Below are 23,986 nucleotides of genomic sequence, written 5' to 3'. Positions count from 1 at the left end.
TTTGTAATGTAAAATATGGAAGCCCATTTACGCCAATGTGACTCAAAATAAAGATCCTATTAGACTTTGTTTGTTAGACTATTGATTAAGTATCTCAAAATGACTTAGTGTCTCCAAATAATGAGCAGTTTTCCTAAAATAATGACAAACTTTCATGAATAATGACTGCCAGGCAATAATTCAGGTCCCTCTTACGTATCTGGAACATCGGCAACATGTACTTTAGTTGTGAACAAGGCATTTCAGGATATTTTTTTCATTTACAAGGCTATATATTATTTTACTGACGTTAAATGGGCTTCCATAGATATATAAGTCTGACCTGGCTGGTTTAAAGAGCTCCTGTCTCCGAGAAGGTTGCGGGGTCTGAGGCCGAACCATATGGCCTGGCCCTTCTCTCTGATGGATCATTTTGACCTTCGGCACGTCGGCTAGCATGGCGTATTCCTCCTTGTTCCGTCCTGTGGACCCCGTAGACATCTGGCCCGACTCTGAGGACTCCACGGAGCTTTGAGAGGAGGTATGCCTCCGCAGTTGAATCTGAGGGGATGGAGAAAGGCTTCGTACGCGTTGGAAAGGCTTTTTTTCGATAGGGGAAGGGCGGCGATCCTCATTGGGTCGACCCTCATGGCGGTTATCCTCATGAAGGCGATCCTCATGACGGCGATTCTCATTACGGGGATCCTCATTACGGGGATTCTCATTACGGGGATTCTCATTACGGGGATCCTCATTACGGCGATTCCCATTACGGGGATTCTCATTACGGGGATCCTCATTACGGGGATCCTCATGACGGCGATTCTCATGACGGCGATTCTCATTACGGGGATCCTCATTACGGGGATCCTCATGACGGCGATTCTCATGAAGGCGATCCTCATTACGGGGATCCTCATGACGGGGATCCTCATGACGGGGATCCTCATGACGGCGATCCTCATGACGGCGATCCTCAAGGCCACGTCTACCAACCCTGGATCTGCCGGGACTCGTGGGTTCTTCCAAGGTGACGAAAGTTGTTCTGCTGCCATTTGTGGTCCGCCTGGAGGGAGAAGCAGCACGAGATGCAGAGGAGCTGCGGAGGGAATGAGTCGAGCGTGGTGGGGGATTGGAATCAGATTTTGAGTCATGGTGAGTGTTTTTTCTTTGAAAGGAATGGCTTGAATCTCCATTGGTGGCATTTCTTAGGATTGAGTAGCCCGGTGCGTCACCGTTCCCTATTCTAGTGGGAGAAGAGTTGCGGCTGATGAGATTCTTGCTTTTAAGGGAGCTGCTAGTTTCTGTTTTCCGCAGTGAGGGCTGATCGGGAGGATCATAGCTTTTTCTTGAGGGCAACAAAGTGTGGCTATCACGACTTTTGACAGGACTGTTTACCTCAGACTTGCGCAGCAGGGACTGAGAAGGAGCTTCATAGCTTCTCCGTGAAGGGGAGGAGTTGCGACTTTCACAACTACGGCCACGTAAAGAACTACTGGTGTCTGTTTTCTTAAGTTGGTTCTGAGTAGGGGTTTCATTGCCTCTCCTTCCAGGAGACGAACAACGGCTGTCTCGACCTCGACTACCAACGGCAGGGCTTGAATCAGTCTTACGGAGCGCCGATGGACTTGTGCCATAACCCCGTCTGGTTGGAGACACGACAGGGCTTTCGTATTCTTGTTCATTGAGTCCATTCTTAGCTGTTGAGTTACGTAGCAGTACCTGGCTTTCAATATCATATCCTTCTCTTATGGGGGAGCCACAGCGTCCATGGTGACTACGTCCGCTTAGAGACATAATTGATTCAGTTTTGCGAAGAGGCGATTGGCTAGACGAACTGTTACTTTTTCTTGGTGGTGAGTATTTGTTACTGTCACGCACAGCATCAGAAGATCTCCTAGATGGAGACGAGTTACGACTGTCACGCCCACGTCCTTGAGATGAACTGCTGGTCATTTCAGGTTTGCGAAGAGACATTTGTCCTGAAAGTTTAGAGTCTCTTCTTGAGGGAGGAGAGCTTAAGCTGTCACGCCCTCGACCGCTCAAAGACCCATTTCCTTCAGTTCTCTTCAAGGCACTCCTAAAATCTGAAACTGTGCTGGACTGGGATTTGACTGGACCAGCAAATGATTTAAAGTTTCTCGGCAGCGTTCCTGACTCAACACGTTGCCCATTTGTTCCTTGCAAGGTGTTTCTGTACCCTGGCTCCGGCCCTTGTGAACGCCCTCCACCATCACCACCATTATGCCTGCTGAGGGAAGCAGTCGACTCACTGCGTCTGAATGGTAGGTTTCCACGTGAGGGAGAAGAAGAGCGAGACTGGAGAGCTGAGCCAGGCCTTGAGGACTCAAAACGTCCTGACTGCTGATAGGAAGAGACTTGAGAAGAAGGGTTTCCCCGGCCATATGAACTGTTGAATCCTTTTCGCCCGGTGGAAGCCAGCGACTCTGCTATCTTGAAAGGAGTGGGACTTGGAGAGCGGGGTCCGACTTGTGCCTCAACCTCGACGGAAATGTCATAAGGGTCAGGAGGCAGGATTTCCACATCCAGGTCGTCATTGAAAGTGTCCGGTGCCTGCCTTTCAGAGGCCACACCCAGATTAGGGTTTCTGAATGGGATGGTGTCTTTTGGCTCGATGCTTCTGGTGCTGAAGAGAGGATGTCCTCTCTCAAAATGTCGGTATGGGGATGATGGGCTGTGATCCCGGAGTGAGCTGGCACCCGTTGCCTTTCCCAGGGAGAAGTACCCACTTTCCCGCTTCCCTCCGTCTTCTTTAAACCCTGGAAGAAAATGGATGTCAGGCAGTGTGACAGAAATAGAAACAAGGGGTAAGGGTAACAGAAAGAAGAGAAGCGCACATTAAAGATCAACCACTGACACTAACTGAGCTATATTGTATTACTGGTAATTGCTCTGCGACACCTCAGCTGGTGACATCAAATAGTATTGCCAAGGAAAGAACACCTTCGACTGTAACTGGATATGGATTGGTCAAGTGCTGTAAGTCATAGGTTTCCTGACCGCTGCGTCTACTGGTGCGCAGGACTCATACATGTGCCAAGAAATGACTGGAACAATGGGCAAGCGTACCTGATTGACTGCCAAAATTGTCCCTGCTTCGGGCTTCTTCCATCCATGCCCGAGGGTTTGGCCGATGGGGTGGAGGGTCGAGTCGGGTCATGCCGAGTTTGGTCGAACGGCGACGGATAGGCAAGTATTTGTCCTCTGCACTTACTGAGTCTTGGTAGTCTCGACAGCTACAAGGAAGACAACAGGTAGAGATTGAAAAGGTAGAGATTGATCGAGGAGAAAGACAAAAGAAGGAAAAGGCAACAACTTTGAATGAGTATAGTATGTATTGCATAGGGTAGACCCGCAACATGAACGTTTAAGGTCAGAGAAAATGGCAAACAGAACTAGTACTTAGTACAAACTAAAACAATAAACATCAAAGGTCACCATCCAGTACGCCTACCTGTCAGTGCTGTCGTCGTCGTCACCGTCACAGATATAAAGATCACAGTCAGGGCTCAGGATGCAAAAAGAGCTTTCTCCATAACCAACACGGCCTCCGTTGACATCACAGTAGCTGCTCACCACCGACAGACAGTCTGAATCCTCCTGATAGGATGACAAGGTTGGACAGGGACCAATCAGCAAACTCTATCTCTCAAGATGAAGAGGAACAGATGGTGTAAGTCTCGTCAGTCGCTGTAACTCCTAACAAAGGCAACGCTTACCAAATGTCAATATGACACTATCTGATGAATGCAAATACTGAAAGTCCCTAATTTCGTCTGTCTGGCTCCATCTTCTTGAGTGCGGGGTTAGCTGTGTCCTTCCCCTCTGTACTCTCTGACACACACTCACATGTTGAGCCTGCCGTTCGATTAGGGTTACACCTCTGTAACTCGACCTGACTCATGGCTTTCCTCATTAATTTTTCATCCCTTTTTTTCTTGACATAAAGCCTTCTCAAAGCCTGAAGGAGTCTTATAAGGGATCTCAAACTGTGACTTCACTGTCTGTAAATGTCAGAAATTGGCATCTGAGCCTCGATGAAACTACAGGTGGGCTATCATAGTGGAGCTATTTGGTACAACTAATGTACTAGAACATATTACTGCAACCAGACGAGGGTGGTTGTATCACAGAAGAAGGATAACTAGAAAGAAGTAGAGCTCTGACTCTTTTCATTCTTCAAATGAACGTGCCCATCCTTTCTGTGCGTCGCCCCTCTGTCTAAGATTACAAGTGATTCCCAAGAGGGCAGTAAGTGATCCAGCTTCGTTAATTTATAATAGGAGCCACCGCTCTCATTCTACGTCTGACCTTTTCTTTAATTTACTCACAAGCCACAAAGACTCATACAAGATCTCATGAGCTGTGTTTACATGTGGGCTGTGTTAAATTAAAAGGTTCTTGATATCGTTGCAAATGAAGAGAATCACTGACTTTCGGGTTAAGTAAGAAGTTATTTGTTTAAATTGATTATTCTCTGTTCGAAACCTTGTGCATTATTTCTGATCTGCACTACAGGAGAACTTATTATGTTTCGCCTTGACTTAGTATCTGACCTCATTGTCTTTCTGACCTCACCTGTGACTTCTAATGCACTCACCTTTCTTCAGGTTCAGTTAATCCCATTACTCAGCACGTATTCTAGACCTGCCATCCCATTTCAACCCTGTTACCTGCTCTGTATACCTCCCTCTCTTCTCTCTTACCTTGCTGCTGGTGTCTCTTTCCTCTGCCTGGGATGCGATCGGTGTTAAAAGCACTCCTTTCACCGATCCAATCCCAGTGACAGCCCCAGTTTTGGCCCCAATTCCAGTCTCTTTGTTGGGTTTCGGCTGTGGTGCTTCCTCTGCGGCGCTAACCCCTGCTCCGGTGTGCAGGTGCTTCTGGCGCAGGCATTCGTGGCAGCGGGAGGGGTCGAAAATGTTGGGCTGGAACTTGGGGCAAATGGGCTCGTCGTTGGAGATGGGCATGGTGAGTCCGGAGGGGTGAACTGCCCAATCATCGCAACCCAGAGAAAAAACTGGGATACAGCAGCAAGGGTGCACAAATACAACTTCTATGAGTATAAATGAAAGACTTCTGTTAGAAATGTGACTTCACTTGTATCACTTTATATACCCGTGCTGATGCCACATTTCCAGAGCATCTTCCACAACAAAGGGTTAGAAAACACAAGAAAGAGCATGGCTATTATTTATGTTGAGAATAAAAAGAAACCCTGTTTATTTCTGCCTCACTGGACACAGGTGTAATTATAGAGCAGCAGCTGTGAATGAATACCAAAGAGGATGTTTTAGGTCATGGTTCAGTGAAGATCTAAGGCAGAACTGTGCAGGTAGCTGATAACTAATCACTCTGGAAGACAGTGAAACACAACCCAGCTAGAACACGGTCTAAAGCTCCCCCCAGAATAGTATTACTACTAACTGGCACATGTACTGTAATTTACCATCACTTACAAGCATTTACAAGTAGCACAATCTCTAGGAAATTAAAGTCCTATCAAGAAAGCCAAAAGACGGATATTTTTTTTATATAGAAATGATAAGAATTTATGAGCTTTACCTGACAAGAGGCTCCCGCTGTCAGCTCCACTTTGTCATTATGAGTGTGAGGATGAACTACCCATCAGACCCCCATGGGACACATGCCTCCTCTTCCCCATGCTCTCTATCCTTCGAGCTGCCAAATCAATCCGATTGGCTGATCTGACAATGAGTGAAACTGAGGCACCTGTGGCGGCCATTGTGGCTCTCGGTTAACACAGCAGAGACCCCGACACAGACACTGAAAAAGAGCCAACATGGAGCCAGTGGCCTGCCGGGTTCCTTTTGAGCGGTTGTATTAGATATCATGGGCTTTAGAAAGCGAAATGAAACGCTCATGCTAGTGACAGCTGGCACACGCTGGCTCAGGTTAACGTAAATAAATAAACACAGGTGAGAAGGGGGGTTAACATACATTCACATTGGCTCTGTGCTTCAGAGGTTCTAGAATAAGCTGGTTGGTTCTCCTTTAGATCACAGACACACAGGTATTGCTGAGCTGTGAGGAAACACACAGCTAAGGGTTGGTTTCCTGATGCTCTGCAGAGGATGTTGACTACAGCGTCAGGTTTCCTATCAAACAATAGAAAGACGAAAATTCCACACGGAGCACACTGACAGTTTGAGCATCACAAGGTCACTTGTTAGCAGTCTTTTATTAGTGAAAATGCAGGTAAATACAGTAAACGTTAAAGAAATGACACTACAAAAACAGTTTTTGCACAGGATTTCAAGAGGCAGGTACAGAAGGAACTTGTCCCGCAGTGGGCGTCCACATTAGCTTGTGTTTCCACATTTTGCAGAATATACACATCCTGCTCGAACACAGGAGCTTCAATACTTCAAAGTCCATTTTTTTCCTCTACGGGATCCTGACACAAGAAGTCTCTCCACCAGTTCCAACCCTTTCACTCATTTTGATGGTGGAGCTTTTTCCCGGTCAGTCTCCGTCTCTGCCACTTGCCTCTTTTTGTAACCTTCTTTTTACCCTCCGACGAGCCGCTCTTCTTCTCACTCGTCACTCGGCTTTTCCTCTTCTGCTTCTTGGCGGTGAACCTGGTGAGCGACTTATTCAGGGAGCGGATCCTGTAGCAGCGGGAGAGAGGAGAACAAAAAGAAATGCAGCTGGAGTGAGAGAGAGCAGCTGGAGGAAGACGCACAGACAAATGGAAAAAACATCTGAAGAAGGACGTCGTGTCACCACTGACTCAGAATGAGCATTTATCTGATGTGTTGTACACAATTTAATCCGTAAAAAGGTCCAAAATACTTGCTCTGTTCTCAATTATTCTACCACTATAAATGTATTTTCAAAACGTACAGATGTTCCACTGAAGAAATACACTGTATAATTAAAGTATGGGTAAGAGATACAGTCTTTAAAACTAATGAAATTCAGGTATATACTTTGTTGAAGTGCCGACAAATATGAGAATATCAGGGTTCATACACTTTTTCACCAATGATTTTCAATGACTTTTCCATGACCTTTACCTAATTTTCCATGACCAAAAAAAATACTCTTTCTCAGCGTACCACTGAAAATGGTTTATTTTAACAGGGAACAGGAAAATAAGGTCTGCATATGAAACATGTTGTGCCTATCTAAAACAAATCAAATAGTAGACTTACTAGCTTCTACTAAAATCTCTCACTAGCAAAATACCTCGTCAGTTAAATGCCATTTTACGTTTCATTACTATACGATACAGTATTTATTATCATTAAAGTATTACTATTTCAGCGATTAGATAAAATATAAATTATATTTGATGCAACTTTAGTTACATTTCCATGACTTTTCCGAAACTTTGGGAAAAATATTGTTTTCCATAACTTTTCCAGGGCCTGGAATTAGCATTTTGAATTTCCATGACTTTTCCAGGTTTTCAATGACCATAAGAACCCTGGAATATGTGGCTTCGTTTACTAAGTTTTAAATCTCATATTAAATGCTTAGACATTGTGTTTGTGTAATTATCTTTGGACAAATCGCACCAATGAATCTTTCACAGTTTTAAACCAAATGGACTCTCCCCTTTTTAAAGCTTTGTTCTTTCTAAAACCTTTACAAATGTTGTGAGTGTTAATCACTGTGATCCCCTTTTTTAATTATATTCATTTGTATGATTTACTCTCTTGTCCTTTGTACTTTTGTTTGAAAAACACAAACATTTTCTCTGCATGGCCTTATCTGTAAAACTGAATATAAATAAAACAATTGAAAAATATACAGACAAGGTGACAGAGCCCAAAGTGATGTCTGAACAAACAACACAATAAAAACCTCATGATGATGAACAGCTTACTTTTTGTTCATGATTGGATTCCCAGATTTCCTTGGCATTGGTCTTCTTTCCTCCCTCAATTCCTCTTCTTCCTCCTTGCCCTCCTTGCCCTCCTTCTTGCCCTCCTCCTTGCCCTCCTCGTCGCCCTTGGAAAAGAAAAGATTCTCAGTGTTAGAGGAGTTGTATTGGCATCAGTATCATTCCCCCTAAATATGTAAAGTATCCATGACTTCCAGAGAGACCACATGGAGCTATACGCAGTTAAACCAGTATCATTGGACCTGATTAAGAACAGCTGTTAAGACGAATTGAGGCTTTGTAGTTTACCTCCGTTTCTGCGGGTCCGAGCAGGTGAGCTCCTGAGAGGTCAAGATCACTGATGGTTGTCACGGTGACCGTGTGGTTGGGGTGATCGTACTGCACAGACTCGGTTGTCGCGGTAATCACATCTTCCAGATCATCCTCCTCGCACTGCTCGCACTCCTCTGAGAGATTCAATGAAATGAAAAATATTCAGTAAATCCAGATTATCAAGTGTTATGAATCAGTAAAAAGACCAGGTCTGAAAAACAGGCTCAGGGCTTAACAGGTTAACTCACCTAGAGCATCTGTCCTCTCCTTCAGCAGCATTAGGTATTCCTTATGCCTCTGAAAGCAGATAGTCAAACATGTCATCAGTAAATACTTTATTCATTCACAAGACAGATTTGAAGCGTGTGGTCTTTTATGTCACACTTACTTCTTCTCGGACTCTGATCTGCTCCTCCTTGATTTTCTTTTTGATTTCCGACACTGCTACCTTTCTCCTTTCCACTTTACGTTTATGGAAACCCGTTAGATAATCTCTGGCAGAAGCAGAATTAGACAAACTTAAAGAAACATGTCACCTTTTAAAGTCTCTGCCTGTTTGTGTAGCATAAAATACACATGACAGTCATTATAACAAAATCTAAGTTGGACTGGCGTGTTTTTTTTAAAATAATGAAACCTCAAATTCAAACAGTATAATATACACTTTATTCTAGGGCTGCCACAACTGTATTCTTTCATTATATTGACTCTCATTTTTTGTCCATGAAACATAAAAGAAATGGCCATTATAATTTCCAAGAGCCAACACTCTAGTTACTCAAAAATATTGTTTACAATGATACAAGACAAAGAATTTGAGAGTCTGGATTCAGAAAATATTGGACTTTTCTCACAATTTCAGCTTGAACATCATTGAATTAAAAATAAATACTGATTCACCAATTGTCAAAAACTACATCCACAACTAATCCATGAAATTACTGATCACACATCGTTACTACGAAAACAGCTTGGAACAACAATACGATGATCAAATTGTTGATATTTCACTGTATACTGAATAGTCGTAAACATAACTTGTCTTAGTAAGCTTTATTTGGTTATAAGTAATCGTTGTTTTGGGAAAAAGCTATATTTGTCGATACTGTTGAGATATTTTGATACATTTGCACTTGTTTGCTTCTATTCTGGCATTACAACCTGCACATGTGACATATTGTAGATACCATTGCAATGTGTTACATACTAACACACATATTAGTTAGAATTGTTATTACGTTTGGTACATGAAGGCTAATGCTAATATGCTAGCTAACCTCTGTACTGCTAATTCACTTACTGTCTGTCGTTGGCGTCAAACGACACGATGCATTTGTTCTCTCTTTTCTTGGATCCGGGCTTAAATTTACCATTTTTGGCATTGTTGTTGTGTTTTTTAAGATTTTTCATGTTGCACACGTGAGTTTACACTGCGCTACTTCCGGCTTCTGGTTCTGGAAGGTCTATTGGAAATGTCCGACTAGAAACATGTAGTTCGAAGCTCAACGTTCCGCACGCCATGAACATTTAGGACAACTTAACGATCTTTTATTTTATATTACTTTATACTTACTTACACAAAACAGAACATTAACATGCTTTATGTATTTGTTGGTGATACAAACAGGATAATATAATATTCTATAATAATCTAAAAAAATAAGACATACGACTTCTGTACCTCTACTTTACTAACTTTTTGAGTTCAGAGCTTACTTGTAATTAAGTAATATAGGACTATAATAAGTGTAGACATATCTCTCTTTTGTTTATATCCTTCCTTGTTTAAAGAGTGGCTATTGTTATTGCTATTTTAGATCAGGTCACCCCTATATTTTTAAGTTATAGCCAAAATGAAAATGAATGTGATACCAACACAAATGGGGTCACATCGTTAGTTTATCATGATATAATTATGCTTGCAGCCTTCACCCATGTATTTGATATTTCTTAATTTGGTACTTGCACTGTCCCGACTCCTCTGACAACTTTTGTTTTCCACTCCCTCCATGTGGCAGGGACTCATTATTTCCTCAGGCCTGACACCTCTCTGTGAATTATTGCTAGTGTTTCATTTACACTGAGGTGTCCACTGTTCATCACAGGAAACTAATATATGTGACACAGCAATCATCATATGTGCATTTAAAAAAAAGAGTCATAGTTGCGGCGAAAACTAAAAGGTACCATGGGGTCAGATTAGAATTTTCCAAAGGGGGGTTCGTTTAGCATGAAACACTTGAAATAACTAAAGGACAAGTTAAACAACAAAGTAGAAAGAAAGGGAGGTGATAGAAAACTATTTCTGCTAAAAAGTCAGCAATGATTGAGAGTCAGAGCTAAACATTTCAGATGTGTGTATCTCAAACCGCACTGTCACTTTAATTCATGTACCTTTGCTTTTAAATGAGTGTTTTTATAATATGTTTCTCTTAATGTCTTTCATTTTTGTAAAGCCTTGTGTCGAAATGTGCTAAATAAACTTGCCTTGCATATTTACACAACCCACATGTTCAGAGGAAAAGCAAGAACATACTATTTTACGATTTCATATTGTGATAACTTTTACCCTCGTTACACCCATGTTGAAATGTTATTCGAGCCATTTTACACCGTGATTACACTGTTATTAGACCCGTACTACACCCTCATTAAAATGTTATTATACCCATGATACTCGAGCCATACTACCATGATTACATTGTTATTAGACCCATACTACACCCTCATTAAAATTTTATTATACCCATGTTACTCGAGCCATATTACACCGTGATTACATTGTTATTAGACCCATACTACACCCATGTAACAGAACTATTAAACCCATATTACACATGGTCAAATGACTTTATCCCCATAGGATACTGAAACTATTTAAAGGTTGAAACCACACAGAGATAACACACACCAGCCACTGTCATGTGTTGTTTTATTACAAAACAAACATCAAAATGAACACAAAAATTAAGATGGTAAAACATATAAAAAGGGGAAAGACAAAAACAATTGTAACATGATTATAATAATAGCTGAGCATTGCGTTCTTCTTTGCATACTTTTATCTGCCAAAATACATAATCTAAACTCCTAAACAGTATTTTTTACGGACTCCTTAGGTTGCTATTTTATATGTTGGGTTTACCTGGAAGACAGAGTCCTGGGCTAATAGCACACATGCCTGCATTTAAAAAAAATAACGAGTGAGTCTAAAATATAAATTGTTTTCTGCTAGTTTCAATAAAATGCTTCCCGTTTGACTTTCCTTCTGACCCGAGGCTGCTTTTATGGAAAATAAAACAACAATAAAAGACTGCTCCCTTCCCCTCGCGCCGGAAAAAAGCATTTATAATAACTTTACATAACCATTAAATAAGAAAAAAAAACAACAGAGCACCGAAACAGGAATGTCTCGTGTAAGTCAACAATTACAAATAAAAAAAAAAAGCATATTGGACAAAGATTTCCTCCATCATCGGGACATGATGAAACATATTAAAATAATTCTTTACATCAAGGCCATTGAGCTTGAGAGCGTCACATCACTTCAAAGAAATATCCTTCCTCACTTTATCACTGTGTTCAGTTCATTCTAGCTCGGACTTTTCTTAAAGTGATACGACGTCTTTTGAGTATCAGACACTCGCTGCCTGTCGGCTCAACGGGGCTTTGAAGAAATGACAATATCTACGTTTTTCTGCATTTCTTTTGCGGCTAAAACCATTTTTGAAGCCACAGCTAAATCTGGGCCAAACGTTTTGATCATCCGAAAAAATTGTGTGCATTTCAAAGTTCGAGTTTTGACCCGGAACTTTGAAAAACACAATGTTTTCATACTAGAAATAAGTATTTGACATATTTTTTTTTCTCCGAATGATCAAAACTTATGGCCCAGATTCAGCTCAATACACTTGAAGGCCGCAGCAGGCGAGTGTTTGATAATGAAAAGACGTCTTGGTTGGAGTATCACTTTAAGGCGGAGGCAGATGACCTTGCTCTACTGTCAGACTCTGACAGGAAATAAATTCTGAGCCAAATTCGACATTTCTCTGCGCTTTCTCCGATGTGCGTCTCCTCTCAAGCAGAAGTAACAACTTCCCGTTTAATCTACTTCTTCTTCCTTATCTGCTTATGTACAACCTATATACAATCACATTGTGTATGCAATTAATTTAACATATATGCAACTTCTGAAATGTGTGTGTGTGTGTGTGGGAATTTCAATTTCCATGTCTGCAAATCCAATTATTCTTCCCGTTTCTTTTCATGTGTTACAGTGTGTTGCAGTTTCTGCCACGGCAAGTCACATTCCTAAGGTGCTGCACTGCTGCACCCTAAAATAAAGCAGCTTTGCAAGGTTTTCAAATAATGAAGCTGCATTGGATTGAAGCATCAAATAGTAACTTAATTCATACCTGGAATCCTACTCCACTTTACAGTGCTGGCATTGTATGAGGTAGATAGGAAGAGACACTACTCAGCACTGTATTGTTTAAAAGCAAGCGATCCACACACCTTCACTCCTCCTCCGCCGTTAAATGAAGCTTGCAAGTTGAATGAGACATTACTGTAGCACTCACATGGTGCTAATAATGATTGTACGGCGTGGGATCCTACAGCTAATCAATGCACCACCGCTACATTGCATTCATTAAAAAAAAACAGCGATTAGATAACGGTCCCTTTTTTACCTCGGGGGGCCAGTTTAACCTGATTTCCCTCAGCCTCGTTAGAAATGAGCCAGCGTGGTGCCGTTAATGTCCAGAAGGTGGCAGCGTTATTGTAAAACGAAGCATCAAAATGAGACCGTGTGGAGCATAAGTGTTGAAGCTGGGATGTGGATGCAGTGACAGTAAAAGTGTGTGTGTGTGAGAGAAATATCCTAGATAGAATAACATGTTGTTTATGGAAGAGTAGCCTGGTTTCATCTTTGTACGCATGAACGCTAATGACAGAGTTTATTGTACTCTAATATGTGTGTGTGTGTGTGTGTGTGTGTGTGTGTGTGTGTGTGTGTGTGTGTGTGTGTATATATATAAAAAAGTCCTTAATTAGAGAAATGAGTGATAGTTATAGAATGACATGTGGTTCTGGAACAGTAGCCTGGTTTTAACATTGTATGCATGAACGCAAATTACATATTTGTATTTTAAGTAGCCCTAATGTATGTGTGTGTGTGTTCTTGCAGTGTGTGTTTGTGTATATGTATGTGTATGTGTGTGTGTGTGTGTGTGTGTTTGTTTGTGTGAGAGAATAGTCCTCGATTAGTGAATGAGTAACTGTTACCAAATTGCATGTTTGTTATGGAAGAGTAGCCAGGTTTTATCATTGTCTGCATGAACACAAATTACTTCATGTAATGCAAAGTAGCCTAATGTGTGTGTGTTCTTGCAGTGAGTGTGTGTGTGTGAGTGTGTGTGTGTGTTCAGGAGGCAGCGATGGTGGTGCCCCCGCTGAGGCGCAGCAGGATCTGCTGGCAGTCCTGCAGGGAGCGCCGGTCTCCCACCCGCTCCAGGGTGCGCTTGGCCTCGGCCAGCAGGCGGGCACGGTGCCCGGGTGGAGTCAGCAGCGGCATGGGGAGGTGGCGGCAGGCCAGCAGGATGGCGTGAGCCCTCTCTCTCTCACCCAGGACTCCCTCTGAGGGGGGAGGAGGGGAAGAAGAGTACAGGTTAGAGACCAGTTACTTCTAGTGTGTGCTTACATTTAAGTGGATACGACATGCTTATATACGTTAAGATATTGTTAAGTTGCATTAAGGTACGATGCGATACGTTAAGAATGATGATATGGAAGTTGCTGCTCTGTCCCTGCCTAAAACGTTAGGTGCGTTTGTGTTATTGTGTGACTTTTGATGTTATAAAGGGTTAACACAAACCAACTAACAGATAAAGGCAGCGGTAGACTAGTAACTCCTGTGTTCTCCAAATGTAATTTATAGTTATTTTCAATGGAGTCTGGTGACATTGGTGAGAACAGGGAAAAAAGGGCTGTATGAAAATATTCTTAAATGATGCATACATTTAAACTGATACTGATCATTTTAGGTAGGTCTTTTTATTAGGTGGCAAAAATACGTGTTCGTTCTACCCTTATCCACAGCAGAACATTGCTTTGCTTCAGTGCCGTAACTCGTGTCTGTTTCTCCAAAATGAGAGTGCACTCACCACCTTTTATTGTTATAAGGTGACTATGGATAAGTCCCTCATAAAACCTTACTTCAAATATCTGAACTATTTCTTTATGATTAACAAGTTTTGTGTGTGTGGATACAAATGTTGTGACAATGACAATAATATGTGTAATCAAAATGAGTTAAGAGTCTCCTCACCGGCTGTGAGTGACTTGTGATTTAATATACGTTAAGATATAATATATGTTAAGATACTTTAAGAAACTATACGATATGATACTTTAAGATTCAATATACGTTAAGATGTAATATATGTTAAGATACTTTAAGAAACTATACGATATGATACGTTAAGATTCAATATACGTTAAGATGTAATATATGTTAAGATACTTTAAGACACGATGCGTTACGTTAAGGTAGATGGTGGTTTTTGCCAGTAAAAAAACAGTTTAAGAATATGCTTTTTATTTTTGAATATAAAATTGGTGTACATAGAAGTACATTGCTTTGTTTCAGTGCCCTAACTCCTGTCTGTTTCTCCAAACTCAGCGTCCAATCACTGCCTTTTTTTGTAAGTAATACAGTGACTATTGAAAGTCCCTCATAAAACCTTACTTCAAATATCTGAACTATTTCTTTATGATTAGCAACACCCACAGGGGAACTGATTCTGAGCCGGGAGTCAAGTCAACTTCCCGTCTTAAAGGTCTCCTATTATACTGTTTTTCATCAATATATTATAGGTCTCAGATATAGAAGAAGAGGGGACACATGTTGATGTAGAAGAGACATGAAGAAGAGGGGACACATGTTGATGTAGAAAAGACAAGAAGAAGAGGGGACACATGTTGATGTAGAAAAGACATGAAGAAGAGGGGACACATGTTGATGTAGAAGAGACATGAAGAAGAGGGGACACATGTTGATGTAGAAGAGACATGAAGAAGAGGGGACACATGTTGATGTAGAAGAGACATGAAGAAGAGGGGACACATGTTGATGTAGAAGAGACATGAAGAAGAGGGGACACGTGTTGATGTAGAAGAGACATGAAGAAGAGGGGACACGTGTTGATGTAGAAGAGACATGAAGAAGAGGGGACACGTGTTGATGTAGAAGAGACATGAAGAAGAGGGGACACATGTTGATGTAGAAGAGACATGAAGAAGAGGGGACACATGTTGATGTAGAAGAGACATGAAGAAGAGGGGACACATGTTGATGTAGAAGAGACATGAAGAAGAGGGGACACATGTTGATGTAGAAGAGACATGAAGAAGAGGGGACACATGTTGATGTAGAAGAGACATGAAGAAGAGGGGACACATGTTGATGTAGAAGAGACATGAAGAAGAGGGGGACACATGTTGATGTAGAAGAGACATGAAGAAGAGGGGACACATGTTGATGTAGAAGAGACACGAAGAAGAGGGGACACATGTTGATGTAGAAGAGACATGAAGAAGAGGGGACACATGTTGATGTAGAAGAGACATGAAGAAGAGGGACACATGTTGATGTAGAAGAGACATGAAGAAGAGGGGACACATGTTGATGTAGAAGAGACATGAAGAAGAGGGGACACATGTTGATGTAGAAGAGACATGAAGAAGAGGGGACACATGTTGATGTAGAAGAGACATGAAGAAGAGGGGACACATGTTGATGTAGAAGAGACATGAAGAAGAGGGGACACATGTTGATGTAGAAGAGACATGAAGAAGAGGGGACACATGTTGATGTAGAAGAGACATGAAGAAGAGGGGACACATGTTGATGTTGAAGAGACATGAAGAAGAGGGGACACATGTTGATGTAGAAGAGACATGAAGAAGAGGGGACACATGTTGATGTAGAAGAGACATGAAGAAGAGGAGACACATGTTGATGTAGAAGAGACATGAAGAAGAGGAGACACATGTTGATGTAGAAGAGGAGGACACATGTTGATGTAGAAGAGACATGAAGAAGAGGGGACACATGTTGATGTAGAAGAGACATGAAGAAGAGGGGACACATGTTGATGTAGAAGAGACATGAAGAAGAGGGGACACATGTTGATGTAGAAGAGACATGAAGAAGAGGGGACACATGTTGATGTAGAAGAGACATGAAGAAGAGGGGACACATGTTGATGTAGAAGAGACATGAAGAAGAGGGGACACATGTTGATGTAGAAGAGACATGAAGAAGAGGGACACATTTGATGAGAAGACATGAGAGGGGACACATGTTGATGTAGAAGAGACATGAAGAAGAGGGGACACATGTTGATGTAGAAGAGACATGAAGAAGTGGATTCTGCATAATAGGTGACCTTTAAGTTTTGTGTGTGTGGATAACATTTTGTGACATGACGTGTGTCCTGAGTCTCCTCACCGGCTGTGAGTGAGTTGGGGGTCCTGCGTCGGAGTTTGTGCTCCAGCAGCTGGTGGGTCCGTGTGGGACTCGCTCCTGCCATCAGCCTCACTGTGGTCTCATGGAGGAACACCTGCAAGGTAAACACAAACACATCAGAGCTGCATTGATTGTCATCGTCCAGGTGTTTGTGTGAGGGAAGCAGAAACACATTGATCCTTCTCTGTACCTATTCACTGTGAAAATTAAATAACATTTAACTATTATTATATATATTTAGTATTCTTCTCTTTGCTGCTATTACTGCTTTTATTTATTTAGTTTCTATTTGTATCTGCATGCATAGAAGCCTGCAACATTTCAAGTATAATAATAATTGTATTTATAGAGCGCTTTTCTAGAAACTCAAAGACACTTTAAACAGTAAAAAAAAATACTCATAAAAACACTATTAAAACAACACACTTCAAATATATAAAACACAACATTAATTACACATTAAAAGCAGTTGAAATTCTTCTGAAATTCTTCCGGAAACAAACTGTTATCTACTGTAACTAAACTTCATATTCTACTTTAGTTAGTTTAATTTTTACTTTATTCTCTTGGCTGTTTAATGGATTTCTTTAACGTGTGTTTCTGTTTCAATAAATCCTAATTCTCTTATATATATATAAAGCACATTGAATATAAATAGACTTGCCTTTCCTTATAATCAGGACTTTTACTTGTAATGGAGTATTTTAAAACCATAGTATTTTCTATTTTAAATGTTCCGAGTACTTCTCCCAATATTTCTCACGACTGAAGTCACTTCATTTCAAGCGTCTTGAACAAGTCAAAACAGAACGGATGAAGTGAGAGCAGGAGTCGTTGAAGACCCTCCGGCTGCAGTAATGACTCCTCCCGTAAAATAAAGTATGATTGATGATGTTTTAAACCGCGGTGAGATTTCTGCAGAGCGGGAGGGAACTTCAGTAAACTGAGTTTCATCAGGATCCAGATGATCAGGTCTCTCTCTGCTGATTCCCAGGCTTATCATCAGAGCTGACGTTGACGTGCCAGCAACATATTGTGGGTATTATTACTTTTAGTGTAAAGCTTGATACAGATCATCAGACCTGGAGAGCTGCCTGTTTCACGATATTATGTCATCATTATACGTGGATGAATTCGTTTAGTTTGGCTGAGACGATGAAAGCTGATTTAACATCTTGTTTTAGGCATTTATCCATATTTCTGAGATTTAAAGAGGGATAAATGAATCATAGTTATGAATCTACTGGTGAACGTTCCCACATTGCTGCAGGAAATGCAGTATAATTAAGGTCAGAAGGATACATCCTTGGCAGTTATCTAGAAATGCCTTGTTGTAATGTCAGGATTTAAGGGTTGTTAGTACTGCTGCAGTGAAGGGATTTCAATGATGCTTCTCTTCAGAATGTAGAACCAGAACGAAAGACATGTTGCATCTCTGTTCAATCCTTTAACAATAAATAATAATACCTTTTATTTAAAGAGTCCTCTTCAGGTGTATATCAGTATGTAGTGTCTCTACTTTAAAGAGTCCTCTCCTGCTGATGTTCAGGTGTATATCAGTATGTAGTGTCTCTACTTTAAAGAGTCCTCTCCTGCTGATGTTCAGGTGTATATCAGTATGTAGTGTCTCTACTTTAAAGAGTCCTCTCCTGCTGATGTTCAGGTGTATATCAGTATGTAGTGTCTCTACTTTAAAGAGTCCTCTCCTGCTGGTGTTCAGGTGTATATCAGTATGTAGTGTCTCTACTTTAAAGAGTCCTCTCCTGCTGATGTTCAGGTGTATATCAGTATGTAGTGTCTCTACTTTAAAGAGTCCTCTCCTGCTGATGTTCAGGTGTATATCAGTATGTAGTGTCTCTACTTTAAAGAGTCCTCTCCTGCTGATGTTCAGGTGTATATCAGTATGTAGTGTCTCTACTTTAAAGAGTCCTCTCCTGCTGATGTTCAGGTGTATATCAGTATGTAGTGTCTCTACTTTAAAGAGTCCTCTCCTGCTGATGTTCAGGTGTATATCAGTATGTAGTGTCTCTACTTTAAAGAGTCCTCTCCTGCTGATGTTCAGGTGTATATCAGTATGTAGTGTCTCTACTTTAAAGAGTCCTCTCCTGCTGATGTTCAGGTGTATATCAGTATGTAGTGTCTCTACTTTAAAGAGTCCTCTCCTGCTGATGTTCAGGTGTATATCAGTATGTAGTGTCTCTACTTTAAAGAGTCCTCTCCTGCTGATGTTCAGGTGTATATCAGTATGTAGTGTCTCTACTCTGACATGTCTCCATGCTTTAATGTTCAAAAAGCTCTTTATTTTTCTCATACTGCCTGTGCTGCAGCACCTCTTTTCACCCTCTGTCTGAAACCAGAGCCCAGTCTGCTCTGATTGGTTAGCTGGCCGGCTCTGTTGTGATTGGTCAACCTCTTAAGCGTGTTTACCTTGTGTTGTGCCTGCCTGTAGCACTGTGTGAGCTTTCGGAGCGCGCTGAGGTCCTTCTGGAAGCCGGACAGCTGGGACCCCGGGGCCAGACCGGGCTCTCCGTTACTGCTGCCCCCCCGCTGCCACACACTGGTCCTCAAGGTCAGCAGGAGGTCACAGATCAGGAGCTCCACACCCTTAAAAGACAGAGAAGACAACGTTTGGTGCGTTTACATAAAGATGCATCATTGGAAATTATATTATATTATATTTTCATAAAAATATCTCTAGTTTTTTATTTCACATTCTTAACTAACTACTTAGCAAGATTTTCATTTCATTTGATCTTTTATTGAACATTTTACTTCAACTTCTTATGTTTATTTAAGTACTTTGATGTTATTTTAAGGATATTTGTGTGCCTTTACACAACGATCGACAGCTCTACCTGTATGGTAACCCTGATGTAAGTTTTTTAACAGTTCTAAAATGGAGCGACTGTCACGAAACCCAAATGTCCCACTAGATAAATAAGTATTCTGATTCTGATTAACCCATACACCTCACCCAACATGCAATCCTAAAATTAAGCAACATCTCACCCACTGTGTACACTGTGTGTGTGGTGTGTGCAGATTGGAGAGGCCTCTGTGTTGCACTGCAGACACATTGCACTCGTCATCAGGACCATGCAATGCAACTACAATGCACCACAGCCACCTCCTGTCATACACACTGCACACTGTACACACTGTACACACTGCACACACTGCACACACTGCACACACTGCACACACACCTTAATTACCATTATGACATAATTGCACATGAGTATTTCCATGTTATGCTACTTTATATTTTACTTCTCTACATTCAAGAGGCAGCTATTGTACTTTTTACTTTTACTAAATTTACTTCCCATTCATAGTCACTAGTTTTACAATAAAAACACATGATATGCTTATACGATATGATGAAGTACTTCTCATCAACCCCAAATCGACTCTCCTATCATGATATCGATGTAATGCCCAGCCTTGTTCGTAAGCAGATAAGAGAACATAATTAAGCTTTTTCTGGAACTCAAAGGCTCTTTACAGTATGAGGGAGGGTAGTGAGTGGTCCTGTGTCCCCTACCTTGTTGAGATAGTTTCCGGTCTGAGCGAGGGGAACGGAGATGCTGGAGCGCAAGAAGCTGCTTGCTCTGTCGCAGTGAGACAAGCAGGCCATCGCTCCCTCGCCCTTCAGAGGAGAGAGACTCATCTGAACGGCCTTACAGAGCAGCAGCACGGACTTAGGCACAGGGTGGCTGGAGCAGAGAGGAGGGAGAACAGGGGAGAGAGGACGGTTACTATAAAGATTCATCTCTAATGCAATACCAGTTTAATTTATCCAAGATGTGTGAAATACACAGATGAGAGAAGGTTAACAGATGCTCCCGTGCTAAGTTATCATTATTTATTTGGGTGGGAAATAAGGTTTTATGACAGAAATACAATAATAATCCTCAGTGTTATTAGTATTGCAGAGTTGAATAAGTGCACGGGTTACAGTAGTGTACGTTTTGTCTGTATGGCACTATTTAATATGATTTAAGCAGATTTTGGATAATAACGACACCCATGTCTCTGATTTAAGATGATCTTGTTCAGCTAAAAATGTCCTGCAGTCTTCAACAATTTAATCCCGCTGAAGAAAGGATGCTCCACCTTCACATCGCTTATTCTAGTTTCTGTTTTGTAGTGCAGGACGTTGTGTTTTGTTCATATTTGGACCTAATTGAACAAGGAGGAATGGTCAAGGGTTATAACTGTGGGCTTAAATATAACATGATAAGTGAGTGAGTACTAGGTTGCTACTGTTGCTGTTTGTTGTTATTGTTTTGTGGGTTTTATTATGTTGTGTTGTCCCTAATGTTTCTTGTATTGTCTCAGCTGAAAATAAAATTTAAAAAACATTGAAAGAGAAAAGGCAGCTCATTGTGGAATAGCCTCCCAACGGAGATACTCTCAATAGTTTTAAAGGTCAACTCAAAGAATGGTTGAGAAACCAACAGACGTGCGATCACCGCTAAATGCACTTTAACACAGGGGTATCCTCTCTGGCACTTCATGTATCGATGCTGCTATTTTGTATTACCGTGTCCTAAATACTTGGATATTCTACTCTTACTTACTCTTGCATTTTTATGTATTTGTACTGCTATGTTTGTAATTTTCATTTTCTTAATGTTTCATGTGAGGGACTGCGGATGGAAAGTAGCTCAAAGCTAAATCCAGCATATTTACACTTGGTATATTTCATGTTTTAAGTGTTCATTAATGTCCCTCCCAAATAAACGAATAAATAAGAACAGGTTTTGCTTGACTTACTCCAGAGTGTGCAGAGCCCTGGGCATCCGCTCTGCTTCTGCCAGCAGTGACCTCACAGAGACGTCGTCGCCCTGCAGCCAATGAACAGCCGCCTTCAGGACCAACGCCCACCAGCGGCTCACCGGGTCTCCAACTGACAGGAAGGAGAGAGGAAAGGTGTGTAACAAATCAAGAATGAAAACAGACAATACAGGAAGGCATTGATGGAAGACATAGGACATATATTTTACAAATATTACTAACAATTACAAATACAATTAAATGTATCACCATTAAGTGAATTAGGCTTTTTCAATATGCTCACTGCCATTAAAGTTCCTATGCTTTAACTGCCATGTGTGTCGCGAACAAGCCCCCAGGAAGTGCGCCGGACTCTGATGAAAATATTCGTTGTGTCCAAACGGCGGTACTACAACTTCCGTATCAGTCCGTGACGTCACTGGGCCCAGAAAGACTTTTCCCCATTGACTAACATGGGGAAAGAGACGTCTGTAAATCAGCGGATCATTTAAAAAAAAACTAAATAAACTACCCAGTATGAACTATTTTATAGCCCTTATTATAATCATTCGGTCCTTAAAGTTGTAAAATGCACTAAAAGCGGAATCTAGATTTATTTTCTCTCTCCATTCATTCTACTGAGCCGAGAGTGGGAGCTCGGGGGGCGGGGCTTAAGGGGCGCATGCTCTGTGAGCGCACATACGGGTTCTTCTGCTCTGACAGCTAGGCATGATGGGTAATCTGTGACGTTTCGCTCTCTCAAAAGTTGGGCCATTTTGTCCTCATGTGCCAATGAGCAGCTCTCATAGGAAAGAACGAGACCCCGCCTCCCACGCTGTATCCAGTTCTTATTATACATCCATGGTCGCTAACTGTTGTTGTCTGTGTTATTGTTGTTGGTCATACTCTGTAAAGCACTTTGGGCTGCGTCAAGCATGAAAGGTGCTATATAAATAAAGTGTATTATTATTATTATTTATATATTGTATGTACATTGTGTTAATTTACAGTGCTGTTAAAATGAATTTCCCCCTGGGGACAAAAAATCTAATCTAATCTGTGACGACGAAACATGTCATTTATTGGCTGAGAAGGTGTGGGAAACCTATCTGATGAAACAAATAGCTTACGCACGAAGACTTTAAACAGATATTTATTTAAAAAGGTGGACTTCTGCCGTTATTATACTCGTACAGCAAAGCAAACAACATATCGCCACACCTTCTGACTCATACCAGTACCTCCATCTTCCTCACACACATCCATACACAGTTCTCCCCAATTGTTTTATTATGATGTATGTATTTAATTATTTATGTATTATTATGTGGATACAGCTGAAGAAGAAAAGGCAAACAACCTAAACGTGTGAATATGCTTTTGTAGGTTGCTAATACTGAAATAAAAGCTATGTTAAATAATACAAAAGGACATAGCTCCACTCTCTAGATATTTTTGAAGCTGTGAAAAGATGTTCCCAGTCTCTTGAGGGATAGAAAGGTGTGTGTGCAGAACGTCTCTGAAAGTTAATTAGCATCGCCTGAGGAGACTGCCAATGTATTCAAATCAATCGCTAGTCATTTACTACCGCAAAATCAATGTCTTCAAATAAAAAGAGAATCCCAAAGGACCAATTGTTTGTCAGCGAACGGTAAATGGAGCAAAAAGAGAAGAAATCGCTTCATGCCGTCAGTTATAAGTGTGGTTACTTAGTTAAGGAAAATGTGTGGAAATGTCTTCCTCCATGCCAACATCCGATGTGATTCATGCTTTATTTGGATTGGGCAGGGTTTGTTCTGTTGGTGTTATTCATACCTGGAGTGGTGGTGTGATTGGGAGGAGTCGAGAAGGGAGGAGGAGAGGAGGGAGAGTCCTCCGTGCAGCTGTTCAACAACTGCAGGAACTCAAGGGCGCTGGAAAACTCCCTGAAAGAGACACACAGATCCAGGGTAAGTCATAGAGTGGTGCCATGATGACGTCTTTTTGAAGGTCGATTCATGAGATAGCATCGCAAGGCTGCTTCTGTAAACAGCCAATGGGGTTTTTTGCATTTGGAATTTGGATTTTTGCTGAAAACAAGATACATTTTGTGATTTTTTAAGCGTAAATGCAATTGCCAAAGGTAACGTAGGCTTAAAAGGAACTACATCACGATCACATGACCACCGCTAAGCTAAAGGTGGCTAATTTTGGTTGTGTTGATGTGTAGTCAATTCATTTAGACACTTGTTAGCAAACACAGTTTTGAGGACGTTCTCCAGTGAGGTATTTACTGACATATTTTATGTCGTACGACAAAACATGAAAATATTGTATGCTTGTGTTAACCATAGACCTTACTGTATTTCAGGCATCTAACCCAAACACACATAAAAACAAACCATTGAAGCACCTGTTTTGGATTTGTAAGCATACCTGTCTGTACCGACTACCCAGGGAGAGGTCAGAGAATTTAAATGAATGTCTGTATTTATGTATAATTTGCCAAGACT

The 23,986-nt window shown here is 41.2% G+C and overlaps 2 protein-coding genes across 2 annotated transcripts in view; both read right to left on the bottom strand.

Moving 5' to 3' along the window:
• Positions 1-6,161: 6,161 nt before the first annotated feature.
• On the bottom strand, positions 6,162-9,655 carry nol12 (nucleolar protein 12). Its single transcript, XM_034142286.1, has 6 exons — positions 9,486-9,655; positions 8,574-8,679; positions 8,434-8,482; positions 8,162-8,319; positions 7,856-7,980; positions 6,162-6,632 (listed from the first exon to the last, which is right to left on the bottom strand). Exons 1-6 carry the CDS (start codon positions 9,593-9,595, stop codon positions 6,455-6,457), a joined length of 726 nt encoding a protein of 241 aa, XP_033998177.1. The 5' UTR covers positions 9,596-9,655; the 3' UTR covers positions 6,162-6,454.
• A 1,425-nt stretch (positions 9,656-11,080) lies between these two features.
• The window catches only part of srebf2 (sterol regulatory element binding transcription factor 2), a 38,859-nt gene continuing 25,953 nt past the window's right edge, over positions 11,081-23,986 (bottom strand). Inside the window, 6 exon segments of the mRNA XM_034142887.1 lie at positions 11,081-13,822; positions 16,698-16,809; positions 19,143-19,319; positions 20,260-20,431; positions 21,495-21,627; positions 23,310-23,419. Of these exon segments, the coding sequence (XP_033998778.1) occupies positions 13,611-13,822; positions 16,698-16,809; positions 19,143-19,319; positions 20,260-20,431; positions 21,495-21,627; positions 23,310-23,419 (916 nt within the window). The 3' untranslated portion in view covers positions 11,081-13,610.

This window comes from Trematomus bernacchii, unplaced genomic scaffold, assembly GCF_902827165.1.
Source record: "Trematomus bernacchii unplaced genomic scaffold, fTreBer1.1, whole genome shotgun sequence".
NCBI classification, from domain to species: Eukaryota; Metazoa; Chordata; class Actinopteri; order Perciformes; family Nototheniidae; genus Trematomus; species Trematomus bernacchii.
Note: the sequence above shows the minus strand (reverse complement) of the source record. Positions and strands in the feature narration are given on the sequence as shown.

Bases quoted from the DNA above. Each gene is read 5' to 3' on its own strand.
- nol12 (XM_034142286.1), bottom strand. From the start codon at position 9,595: ATGAAAAATCTTAAAAAACACAACAACAATGCCAAAAATGGTAAATTT. The intron at 8,680-9,485 runs GTAAGTGAATTA...TGCTTCTGCCAG, and splicing joins TTTGACGCCAACGACAGACA to AGATTATCTAACGGGTTTCC. The intron at 6,633-7,855 runs GTAAGCTGTTCA...CCGCTGCTACAG, and splicing joins AATCCAATCATGAACAAAAA to GATCCGCTCCCTGAATAAGT.